The sequence below is a fragment of the Psittacula echo genome (genome assembly GCF_963264785.1).
Source record: "Psittacula echo genome assembly, chromosome: 3".
NCBI lineage: Eukaryota > Metazoa > Chordata > Aves > Psittaciformes > Psittacidae > Psittacula > Psittacula echo.
Genome location: NC_137736.1, coordinates 84,995,871 through 85,009,119, shown reverse-complemented (window position 1 = coordinate 85,009,119; position 13,249 = coordinate 84,995,871). Strand labels below are relative to the sequence as shown.

Genomic DNA, 13,249 nt, shown 5'->3' with positions numbered 1-13,249 from the left:
TTTATAACTTAAGATAGCCTTGTAACCATGAATTTGAAAGAGCTGTTATAAGACCTCTGTTAGAGTCTGTTACTGTGAAAGTAACCCTCTGTCTTAGCGTTACTTTAGTGAATTGGTTTAACTGGAGAAAGTTCCAGTGTCTCTTCATTTTTAAAATACAGATTTTACAGTTCTAGCCTATGCTTTGAATGTGCATCTTGTAAACAATAACTGCAAAATAGTGAAAATGGACTTTATAAATACACTCATAGATTTTTACTTCACAATCCAGCTCGCAAATGGCTTATTTAGTGTGCTTGCCAGTGCTGGCCTTTGGCACATTTGTTGGGGAATGGATTCAAAAATTGAGATTATGAATAGAAAACACCCTGTCAGCTCCTTAGTTGTTCACAGTGAATGAACTCAAGCATACTTACTGACACAAATGACTATATCACTAAGTCATCTGAAGGACAGTCTTTATTCTGGGTAACTGTTCACAGTTATGTGTACTAAAACAACCTTGGAATCTACCTGGAAGCTTTTTGCAAATAGGATGGATTGATGCTATGGTTTGCCTCCTGTGTGCAACTGCATGTTAATAAATGGATTGTAATAATGTTCGTGTGAATGGCCCCAGTGTTTAAGAGTGTACATTTAAAATAGTCTTGAGTTGAAAAAAGGTATGAATGAATGTGCCAAAACTGTATCTGAGAGTAGGTTGTATTCATCTGGGTAGGCACAGATGAAGGGAAAGGGAGAGCACTGTTGGCATGACTGCATGAGGATATTTGGGAGCGTTGCAGGAGTTAATCACTTCCAGGCTTGTTTCAGTCCTTAAAAGTGCCATGTCAAATCTTCTAGTTCTGGTGTACTTCAAGTTATCTCAGTTTTAAAACTATGCTATGCTTAATAAAAAGCTGGTTAGCTTTTTTCCAAACTGCAAGCTCATACTGGCTCATTCATTTCACTGTTGTGACAGGGTCAGATAGAGTGAAGACAGAGCTGCTTCTTTGTGCATATGGAAAGCACTCTTATTCAGGAAACCAACATAATTTTTGCAGCTGTGTCATGTGTATTTTAAACATGAAAAGAGTAGTACAACCTCCTCTGGTATCAAGAGACTGTATACGAGGGAAACTAGCAACTGAGAACAAGTATACAGTGCTTTCTGTTTGATTAGGAAGATAGGAAAGAAGTAGCTTTACTTTTTCATCAAACTTCAGTGGCTGAAAAAGACTCAAGAATGTTGTGGTAAATAGCATCAAACTAAACGGATGGACAAGGATACTAACAGCTCATTGCTAAGAGGAGAAATGTATAGGCCAATGTTACACTAAAGAGTAATAATCAGAGGAGAATGAAATAATTTACGATGGGAATTCATTATTATAATTTAGGATTTTTTTTAATACTTAGAAATTAAGAAAGTTTTTTCATATAATAAGGTACTGTTGCAGGTGTTAATCACTAGCAAAGGTAGGATTATCACTAATTGCCTTGTGAATGACTGGAAGAAATCAGAATCATAAACTGAAAGGCTGAGGGATTACAAATGCACAGGAATCTTGTTTGTTACACTTTATTCATCTAACAGTTTCACTTTATTTTAACAGTGAACGTGATACATTTGAAAATGAATTGTTAGAACTCAGAAGAAAATATGAAATATTAGAGGTGTCACACAAAGCACAAGCTAAAGAAAGAAATGACTTATCAAAAGAGGTAAAGTTTTTATTTCAGTAATTGTCTATTTCTACACCTCAGGAATTTGATTCTTTGTCTGATTAAGTCTGTCTGGATCACCTGTAGGATCATGGAATAATTTAGATTAGAATGGCTCTAAGGAGACCAGCTGGTCCAACCCTCCCATGCAGTGCAGAGCCAGCTTAGGTCAGGTTACTTAGGGCTTAGTCAGGTTTTGAATCTTGAAGGATGGAGATTCCACAGGCTTTCTGGGCAATCTGTTACAGTGTTTATCCACCCTCTTTGTGAAAATGTTTTTGTAAAATCTAATCAGTGTTGTTGCTGGGTTTTTTTCTGTTGTCTCTTGTCCAGTCAGTATGCACTTCCAAGAGTCTGGCTCTTTCTATGCATTCCAGTCAGATAGGTGAAAGATAACAAGACTTTTACCCACCCAGATTTCATTTCTGAAGGCTGAAAAAAACCATTTCTCTCAAACCCGTGTACATCATGTGCTGCAGTCGTAGAATCATAGAATAGTTAGGGTTGGAAAGGACTTTAAGATCATCTAGTTCCAACCCCTCTGCCATGGGCAGGGACACCTCACACTAAACCATGCCACCCAAGGCCTCATCGAACCTGACCTTGAACACCGCCAAGGATGGAGCACTCACAACCTCCCTGGGCAACCCATTCCAGTGCCTCACCACCCTCACAGTAAAGAATTTCTTCCTTATATCCAATCTAAACTTCCCCTGTTTAAGCTTTAACCCATTACCCCTTGTCCTGTTACTACAGTCCCTGATGAAGAGCCCATCCCCAGCATCCTTGTAGGCCCCCTTCAGATACTGGAAGGCTGCTATGAGGTCTCCACACAGCCTTCTCTTCTCCAGGCTGAACAGCCCCAACTTCCCATGACCATCTTGGCAGAGATGACATCTGGTCTTGCTCCAGTGTGTTAATGTATGTTTTTAGGAGGAAATCGGAATGCACATGGCACATCAAGTACAGTTTCACAAGTACTGAACACAGGATAATAATAAATTTCTTGAGACTATTTTCTTCATTGTCGCTAATATAGCCTAGTAAGCACTTGGCCGTCTTTGCTGTCAGGGCACACTTCTGGCTCGTGTTTAGTTTGTTCTACTGATATTTGCCTATCCAGTCCATATTTTGCTCATTTTCCCGTAGAGGTGTTATGCAAGATGGCTGAAAGCCATGCAAAAGTCTTTGTAACTGACATGAACAGCTGTGCCCTCATCCATAGAGACAACTTACTTGTCAGGTTTGCTAGGCACAGTTTGGCCTTGGTAAATCTATGCTAGTTGTTTTCAGTCATCTTATTCTCCATATGCATGGGTATTGTTTGCAGGAGGATTTGTTTCCTCCTGAAATCTAACCTTTGCAGGGACTGAGGTTAGATTCACAAACCCACAGTTCCCTGGGTCTGCCTTCTTGAAGGTGAATTCTGCGTCATCGAAAGCCTTGCTCACTTGCTATGATCTTTCAAACAGCTGGCCAAGTTTGCTACAGTGTTGGCTATCTCCCTCAACATTGGTCAAATGCTTTTCATTTTTCCTTAGGCATTATGTACATGCCATTTTCTAGGTCTCTAGCTTAGCTTTCCTTTGCTTCAGCCTTCTGAACTCTGGCAGGTTCAGGAACCTGGGAGGCCCAAGGGCAAAATCTACCAGTGAAAGCTGGATGCTCGTATGTTCTGTCCTTCAGAAGGTGCAGAACTAATTAGCTTTAGCTCTTTCCAACCAATAGTGACAGGTGGCAGAGCTACTGTATGGCTTATGTTTTGTTGTGTATTATTTTTTTTCCAGACATCAATAGAATACATAGTTTTTCTTCTTTGTGACTCTAGTAAAGTAATGGTTCAGTTGCACAAAGTTTCCTTCAGTTTGTCTTTACAGAGGTTAGTTCTGTGTAATAAATAGAGAGATAGCTATCCTGGACATCTTTCTGTGATACTGCATTTTGACAAGAGGAATTCCAGCGCTGCTTCCCTTTTGGGCAGGGCTGTTCACTAGGGTGATGGATCTCAGTCACTGCCATTCTGGTAGCACTAGTCTTGCACAGGGGAATGTGTTTCTGCTGTTCCAAGGGTGCGAGGTGTGTCAGGTCAAGAGAAATGTCCCTTGCTGCTTCTCTGTTCAATAATTCATTCATCCAAGTGTCACAAAATGTCTTCAGTGATGGCTCCCTTACTGAACATGTATGATAACTTTTGGGTCAAGGGACTCAAAGAGTAATATATGCAGAGAATGTTTGGATGATAAAATCATCCAAAACTAACAAGTCATTAAGGTATTTTTTCCTTCATCTGATGTCAGTGTAGCTTTGCAACAGCTTTCTGGGAGGGAGAAGAGGCTTTTACTGAATCTTGAGAAAGAAAATTTTTCAGCTTGGTATTATCTTTGATAGTTTGTAGCTCAGTGCAACTTTGATGAAAAATAAGACTATTTTTTAAGCTGTGTGGTGATCTGAAAGAGGTACTGCATGAGAAGATTGTTCTTGACTCTGTATTAGTCCATGCAGGCATCAAATGAAGGATCTTTGTGTGTTAACACTTTGGCAGCTAAACAGATGAGACCAATTACACCTGAGAGAATTCAGGGAAGATTGTGTTCCTTAATATCAGTATAACATTGTTACAGATAAATTAGTGTCTATAACTACCATTTTAAAGATAGAAGTCCTCTGGCAAATTTTACAGCTAGTCACAGAGATTCTCTGAAACACTAGTGAAGAAACAGTTTCTATTAGAAAATAGTTTTTATATTCTTGTCTTTGATGTTGGTCTGAACGCTTTGTTAGGCTGCTTATTCATCAGTGCTCTAGCATTGTAAGGGACATCAAAATACAGGTTTGTTGTGAGCATATAACAATGCCCAAAAAAGTATTTTCATGTACATCAAGCTTGTATTTACACATCAAATGCTGCAGTGTAACAGCAATGATATTTTTTTTCATTAACTTTATACTAAATTGATCTGAGGGGGAATAAAAGTAGCACTAATTTAAACTAAAATACCCCTTCAAACTGTGTGATTACTTGAATGTCCTGGAAAGTTTGTGATGGTTTTTGTGTATGCTCATACAGTATTACAATTTCTGGATTGGAAGAGCATACAGTTGTGTTTACACAGTATTTATTCCAGGGGAGGAGGAGTTAGCGGGGTAATAACTCCTAGATTTCTTTGTTCATGTAGTAATCCAAGACGTCTGTGTTCACTGTGGATGTACATGTAACCTGTTATCATTCTTTGAACTTGACATGTGACATCCTCAGAAGCTTAAATGGCAAAAAAATATTTAAGATGATAAAACTGTGCTTTGCTATCATGACTAACGAGTTGGGCTGCTCTGCATCAGTGCCATTATGCTTTGTGGCTGTTCTCTGGCAAGGTTCACCTCAAATAGATCGAGACTACTTGCTCCCACCCCACTTTCCCACTTGGAATAGTGAGGGTGACTGATCTATTGATTGGGAAGGCTGTTAGAGTCTCACAAGATATTCATGTTTCTGATTTGGCATCAGTTCAGCCTTCTGTAGCAACACCACGCTAAATGAAAGTCAAAACAAGGTATGTGTTTTTAGTGCTGGCCTGGAACACTAGCTTTTCCACAGCAGTCATGATATACTTCAGTCCTAGAAATAGCAGTTTTACCATTTGTTTATGGAGCAGTAATGTCTCTGGTGTCCTTAAACTTTTCACTTCTGTTTCTGAGAATGATGTAGCCAGGAACTAGATGATCTTAAGGTCCTTTCCAACCCTAACTATTCTATGATTGTCACCGAGACTTGAAATCAGTATTTCTGACGTAGTACTATTCAGTACTATCACTATTCAGTACTTCAGTACTACTTAGATACTGAGGTAAATTAAGGGACATTTTACCTCTTTTTCAGGTGCCAACTACCAGAAATAAATAATAAAAACTCATAAAACAGTAATTTTATTAAAGTCCTTTTTCAGCATAAAGCTTTACCAATTTGCATTAAACATAAGTGTAAATAGAGTCTTCTGCTTCAGCTAATTTCACAGAAGAGAGTTAAAATGAAATCACAAATATGTGTACATAGGTGAAATACTTATCTTGAAGTTCATGCTAAAGTGTACTTTTTAATGACTTTTATAGCTGGCAACCATACAACAATCCCTCAACTTGTTGCAAAAAGATAAAGATTATCTTAACCGCCAGAACATGGAGCTTAGTGTTCGCTGTGCGCATGAGGAAGATCGCCTTGAAAGACTTCAAATTCAGCTAGAGGATGCCAAAAAAGCTAGGGAAGAAATGTATGAAAAATATGTTGCATCCAGGTAAGTTATTTTGTTTTCACTTCTGTTACTAGCCAAGTTATTTAACTGTTTTCCCTTGTTTCTTGCACAAATTCTGTTTAACTAAATATAATTTAACTTACAGAAAGCTAGTCCATATATGTGAAACTAGAAACAGAACACTTTTGTTGGGTCTTAATGTCTATCAGGAAACTATTTTAAACCTTTCATATAAGACCATAATAGTGAAGATGTCAGCATTGAAAATACTGAAGATGCCAGCATTGAAAGTTTATGGCAACTATTCTGTTAGGTGTATATAGAAATTTAAGCCCCAAATGACCTTTATTAAAAACAGTATTTGAAAGACAAGATTATTGCAGAATAAAATACTTGTAATTTTCACTTATGTTTAAAATAGGACATAGCATGTTTTATATCAGCTGGTAGAGCTATCAGTCTTTCATATCTCAAGTTTGAATACAGTTTGTATAAATCTAGCGTTGAGAAATAGATTGATCATTGTATGTTAGCCACACTGGTGGTTGTCTAAATAGTAAATAGTGTCAAATCCTCATGCTATTTGAATTGGTATAGATATACACGTATGGGATGTTGAACAGGAAGCTTTATGCTATTCCGCTACATATCTTGCTACCTAATGTAATGCTATACTGCAAAATTTCATATCTTAACTTAGAAGGGACCCATAAGGGAGCGCTGAGTCCCACTTTCTGCTTCTCACAGTACTACTTGAAACTAAATCATATGACTAAGAATGTTGTCCAATTTCAAACCACGTTTAGGTTTTTCTTGTTAGAAATTCAAGGTTATCCAGTTCATGTTCTTTCCCTACATCTAGATGCCAAAAATATTTCAATATATATCCCAAAATAACATCAAATATTTGCCTATACATACTTCATTAATGAGCATAAACCCCTTTCTTGGTTGGTAGTGTCCTTAAAAAAATCCAGCTGTGGATTGAATTAATAAGCCTTAGGTTCAGCTTCTCTTCATCTACTTCCTTCTCTTTGAATCAGTAAGATTGAACTGCAGACAACATTTATAAATCTTGTGTTCTTATATAACTAAGATGAGGTGTGCTAATATGACTTTCCAGTAATACAACTAAAAGACAAATTGTTATCTAAATGGAAATAGAAGAGCACTCTCCTGAAACTATCAGCTGTGGAGTTCCAGCCCATATCAGAAGTGCTTTTAATCCTGTTTTTCCTTTCAGTGCAGTCACTTAATTGTTTTTTATTTGTTTTAAATGTGTATGTCTCAGAACTATGTTCACCTGGAACTTCTGCGGTTTAAATAAATTTTTAAGGCTTTCTTTGAAACGGAGTCTATAAAAGTCATGTAGGTCTTAACTGTATTCCTCTAGAAATGTGCTTGCAAGCAGTGACTCTTGTAGATAAATTTCTGTTTCTGGAAAACCCCTGTGAAATCCTTATTCTGTCGTAATGATGTAGAAGCACTCCTACAGAGCTGTCTCTATATGAGTAAACTAGAAAGAGACATATGTAGCTTGCCTTTGTCACACTCTGGGATACTGTGCAAGCCTCCTTCTCTGTCCTCTGGAACATCGGAGGTCTCTTGACCTCTGCATTTTGATGCCATCTAAAGAGAAATTCTGTGACTTGTACTTTGCCTTTAGAGATCTCAATACTGTCATTGGGATCCTGTACTATTACCAAATCTCTCTCTTGATATCATTGGTATTGGTGATTGTCTTAATGATGCTAATTTTCATAGGACAGATATTAACCGTAATGAATAATGCAGGTGTATCTGCTGTCCTCTAGTGACCATTATTGTCTTTTGCAAGGACAATATAGCATAGCAGAGAAGACAGTGGAGTGCACTGAGCAGCATTTGTATGACTGCTTTGCAGCTTTGGCAGCCTAAGTTTTATTCGAGATTCTGATGCTGACAAACCTTGAATAAGTCATTTCATAATGTAAAGATCTGATGTAAAATGTAAAAATGTTAATGTAAGTTTTCTTTTGTAAAATGTAATAGTATTCTTTTGTCAAGTGCTCTAAATTCTGCAGGTGATCTGCAATATTGCAGTAGCTGTCCCTTCTTTACATTTTCGCACACACCATGTACATAGTTTGCGTGCATATTCTGAGGCTACATCCCATATTGGGGATTCCTGTACGTTCAGCAATTTAAACCATCCATCTCTCAGGTGAAATAGCTACAGAATTAGGTTTCTTATAGAGAGCTTTACAGAATCCTATTTATTTGCTAGGTAAATTAAAGAGGTAAAGAAGCAGAGCAGGAGAAAACTAACAACTGGTGGACATTCTACAGTACTCAGCGCTACATGGAAATTACATCAGTTTGGGTAATAAGCTTCTATTTGCTACTGTTTGAAGAATTTGGGGCTTTTTTAATGCTCACTTCATATCTGGATCTCTTTTTGATGCTGCAGTTCAACAAACCCAAGTACCTATTTTTAGGTATAAAGAATAATTCACCTTCTGGTCTCTGTCAGAACTGCTGGCATTGGGGTACTGTAGTTAGAAAATTACAGAATTTAGGAATTTAGGACTTGAGGGATTAACCTGCCAAAATTTAAAAGAGACACACTTGGAATAGTTTGAGATTGTAGCAAGATGAATGGCAGCAGCTGACAGCTACTGTTCTTGGGAATCTATGTGTAAGCACAGACCAACAAAGAAGATTTCCCTTTGTATGTTTAATCTTAAAACACAATCCGTAGTTGTGTTGAGATGCTCAGATCACATTTAGTTTATTCACACTATAAAGCCATAAGTATAATAGGCCCCAAAAGAAGCTCATTAAAGCCTGCAGCTTGAAGACGAAGAAACAACTTGATAAGGCAAAACCATTTTTAATTACTGCTCTAGCGAAAGACTGTAACAGCAGGTCAGGAATAAAAATTGCAAATGATGGGGCTTTGCTCCAGCAGCAACTCGGTGTTTATTAAAAGGAACTGGCAGGGCAGTTAAGCTCTATACTCGGAATATGCCCTTTACTATAGCATTTGTTTATTTTAGTCATCATAAAGATAAGTGTCCCTTTGAACTGTCACTGCGGGTGTTTAAGACTTTTCCAGATTCTTCAGATGTTTTCACTGAACCTTCCTGACTCTTGTCTTGTCTTGCCATGGGAAGGAAGGGGGAATTTCTTCAATGAAGAGAATATTCTTTTTTTTTTGGCGAGTAGTCATGGCAATAGCAAATTGTGTAGGAAAATGAAGAAAATGTTAATGCTTATTGGTTCTGCACGTAAGAATTGTATCCAATGGTCCTGATCTTCCACAGTCTTTTTTCTTTTTCCCTACATGTTGAGCCATATAAATAACACGTAAAGAAAAGGAATAGTTTCTAATGGGGATCTTACATTCTGGTACAGTGGTTTTTGGGAGTTTGTTTTGTTGGGGTTTTTTTTATTATAAACTTCTTAATTGCATCAGAAATATTAATGAAATATTTTACTGTAGTGTGGCACAGTTGAGGAAGGAGAGGAGATAAATGTAAAGGGTCAACTGAAATTCAGTGTCTCAATACAAAGAAAAAAGGAAAACCTGGACAGCAAGCCTTCTGACATCTAAATATTTTGGGCCTTTTAGTTAACTTGCAGTAGTTTTTGGCCAGCTCTGATTTGTAAAAAAACTTATGGGCTATCACACAGTTGGAAATCAGAAGAAATCTAAAGCATTTTACAGTTGTAAATGCACATTTCTTCATAAAAATGATTATATTTCAAAACCTGTAGTTTCTACCAGTTGCTTCATTGCTGATTGATTATCCATGAACAATAACTATAAAATTTTAACATTCCTTAGCTGTTGCATACTTACAATTTAAGCTTGGGTTTCTTGTAGTTTTGTAGAAGAAATTCATTATGGGGTTCCCTACAGTCTGCCATGGGATTGCAAAGTTACAAAAAGATGTCAGTATTACTCTGAAAGGAAATTCTTTTATCCTGGAATCTTCTGATACCTGCTGTTTATAAATTAATTAAAATACATACTTAAGCTTTTATGTCATATTGAAGGATAAATTTCCAAATCTTGGGGGTTTTTGACTTCACGAATCTCCGCAGTATGTAATCATCAAAGTTTCTTGTGATGTATTTTCCCTAATGAGGTCCAGATAGTACACAACAAAGTCCTAGAGTAGCATGGCAGTATTGTAAGTTAGCAAGTTAATTAATGCTTACCCAGTGATGAAGATGGTAGAAAACTTAAGAAAGCAAGGAATTAATATGGTGGGTTTAAGTGGTTAGTTAATCTAAACACTCATGTAGAGGCTGACAAAGAATTCCTGGAATAATCTTAAGCATAATGTTGCGTGATTAATCAATGTCAAATTACTTATAACAAATTTGAACAGTACGCAGAAAGCTTTTATTTATTCCCAATTAAATATTGTTTATTCCTGATGGATTTCTGCTGGCTTTGCATAACAACATAGGCTAACATGTATTTCAAGCAGTTTGGGAGGAAAATTAGTGAAAATGAAAATAAAATGTAAAAATCAAGAAGTGCTTTGCTCTACTTGTACAGCTGTTATCTGAAGCTTTGATATTTTGGTGATTGCAGTTAATTTTCAATTTCCATGTTGGGTATTTGTTTATTTACAGAGACCACTATAAAACAGAATATGAAAAGAGACTGCATGAAGAGTTGGAACAAATAAGGTTGAAAACAAATCAAGAAATAGAGCAACTAAAAAGTGCTTCAAAAGAGATGTATGAACGTGAAAACAGGTAAGTAACATGCAGGCAATAACCTAATTAGGGCAAAAATGACCAAGTACTGTTATGTGCATGGGTATAATTCTAGTTGACTGGCTCATTGAGAGATAAACAAAAGGTAAGAATTTAAGTTCAGTTATAAAACTGATGAGAATCTTGTAAGAACTAAAATGAAATTACACTTGTACACTTTTAAATATATTGTTATATTTATTAAGTTATGGATATTCAGCATTGTCAATGAAAAGTATTATCAGAGGGATGGAGCATCTCTTCCTGTGAGGAAATGCTGAGAGAGTTGGGGTTGTTCAGCCTGGAGAAGGGAAGGTTCCAGGGAGATCTTATTGCAGCCTTTCAGTTCTTAAAAAGAGCCTATAAGAAAGATGGGGAGAGACTCTTTATCAGGGTCTGTTCTGACAGGACAAGGGGTGATGGTTTTAAACTAAAAGAGGCAAGATTCAGGCTGGATGTGAGGAAGAAATTTTTGAGAATGAGGGTGGTGAAATCCTGGCACAGGTTGCCCAGAGAGGTGAAGGATGCACCATCCCTGGAGACATTCAAGGCCAGGCTGGATGTAGTTCTGGGCAACCTGGTCTAGTTGAAGATGTCCCTGCTTATTGCAAGGGGGGTGGACTAGATAACTTTCCAACACAAACCATTCTGTGATTCTATGATTATTAAAATTCATGTTCTAGATAAACATGAGTGGTTTGAAGTTTGTTCAGATGTACAATTTTAGTTAATGAACACAAAATATGTTGGTTTGCCTGTCATGCTGTATGAGCAATCTTGAAACTGAGCCAGAAAACCGGAGGAGAAGGTGCTGGTGCAGAAAGTAAAGCAGAAATAATAAGGGAAACGAATAAGATTTATGTCTTTATAAAACAAATCTATCTGAGATTTACAGCATTATGATTCAAGAAAGCATTGGTTTCCTAGAAATTATTATAAAATCTCTTTTGAAGATCCTAGTCCTGCAGAGACCTGCATATTGAATTTTGTATGTGTGTCATCTTGTTGAATTCCATGGAATTACATGCAGAGTTAGGCACATACATAAGCCTTTAAGGATCTAAGGATTTGGACTTTTAGTACTGCATTTCTTTTTAAACTTGCTTGTTGCCCCTTTTATTCCTTTAAAATGGAAGGAGCGTTTAATAATTCATTATAACTTCAGTGCAGATGTCCTCAAAGTGTCTTATGTGGAGAAGGAAATGACTGTAGTAAAAAGATGTTTGTGGCATCAGCATCTGTTCCTCTAATAGGTAGTTTTGTTACTGCTCGGAAGAGTGAAAAAAGAACGTGACTCCTGCTGTCTGTCTTCCAGTCAACTGAAAGGTTCTAATTAAAAAAATTACATCATTGTGTAGTTTTGCAAGTGTGATTAAAATATGTATTACACATATACACATACATCCACACCACTTCCTGTATGCAAATCTATTTTGAATTACAAAGTATGAATTTAAACCTTCACTGTTCATGGAAATTTGACAAGGGTCTGTATATCATTGAGAAAATTACTGAATGATATTTCATTTGTATCTGGAACCAATTTACAGAAGTTTTGTTCCTCATTTTGAAATAATTACTTCTGAAATGTAAATTCCTTAGATTTGATTTCATATTATTTTGCAAAAAAAGAATTTTTAGCATATGCTCTTTCTACAAAATACTAAAAAAAGCCACCATGAGACAGTGCTTCCCAATCTGACATGCCCCTTAATGGCGAGACAAATGCAACCCGAAATTGCGAGCAAATCAGTTTGCCATGAATGTGTGATGTGATGAGATGCTGATTTTGACTGAAAATAAAGCTAAGATGCTGGTTTCCTCTTCAGGCTCAAAGTGTGGAATGGTAGTACAGCTATGCTAATCTAATATTAGTTGCTCTTGCTCCTTACCACTTTCCCAAGCCTGATGAGCTTGATGTTTCCCTTGAATTTACTGGCACTTATTTTACACTTGGATGATTCAGTTCAAGAAGCTAAGATGGGAGGGGGATGACAAATCTAAATAAGGTGATGCTTTCGTTCTTAATTTATTTGGGATCAGTTTCACTTGCTTGGTTGTAGTAAGCATTGGCTATGTTTGCATTAGCAAGCATGAGCAAATTCAAAGGGTACATGAATGCCTGCATGAGGTTTGACTTTGGATTAGCTGCAGTCTTTTCGTACGGATCAAACACAATTTAGTAGTTTTGAGCATGTTAGATGCTGCCCCTGAGCACATTTTCTGACTTGTTCAAGCTGACTGGAGTACAGTTTGTGCACTCTAAAATAGTTTAGGGTAGTGAAGTGCAATAAATGGCAGTTTATTTAAAGAGGTTTATTTCAAAAGCTAATATAGATGCCCTTGTGCTTCTGCTTCCTCTGAAGGATACAATATTGTACTCCTCTCCAAGTCATAATGCTTGATCTTAATGCTGTCAACAAAAATAATTACATTGTTCTAATATTTTCGTATGAGTCAGTTTTAAAGGATCTGCTCTGAAGATCAGTCCCTGAATTTCATCAGTAAATTCTCTGGCCCAGCAATTAATTTTTTAAAGAAAA

At 36.9% G+C, this 13,249-nt stretch overlaps 1 protein-coding gene across 4 annotated transcripts in view; it reads left to right on the top strand.

Moving 5' to 3' along the window:
• The window catches only part of PIBF1 (progesterone immunomodulatory binding factor 1), a 121,305-nt gene that overhangs the window by 22,249 nt on the left and 85,807 nt on the right, over positions 1 to 13,249 (top strand). For all 4 annotated transcript variants that reach the window (XM_080614305.1, XM_080614302.1, XM_080614303.1 and 1 more), the window contains exons 7-9: positions 1,596 to 1,704; positions 5,812 to 5,993; positions 10,581 to 10,706. In XM_080614305.1, the coding sequence (XP_080470431.1) occupies positions 1,596 to 1,704; positions 5,812 to 5,993; positions 10,581 to 10,706 (417 nt within the window). The remainder of the gene's footprint in view (positions 1 to 1,595; positions 1,705 to 5,811; positions 5,994 to 10,580; positions 10,707 to 13,249) is intronic.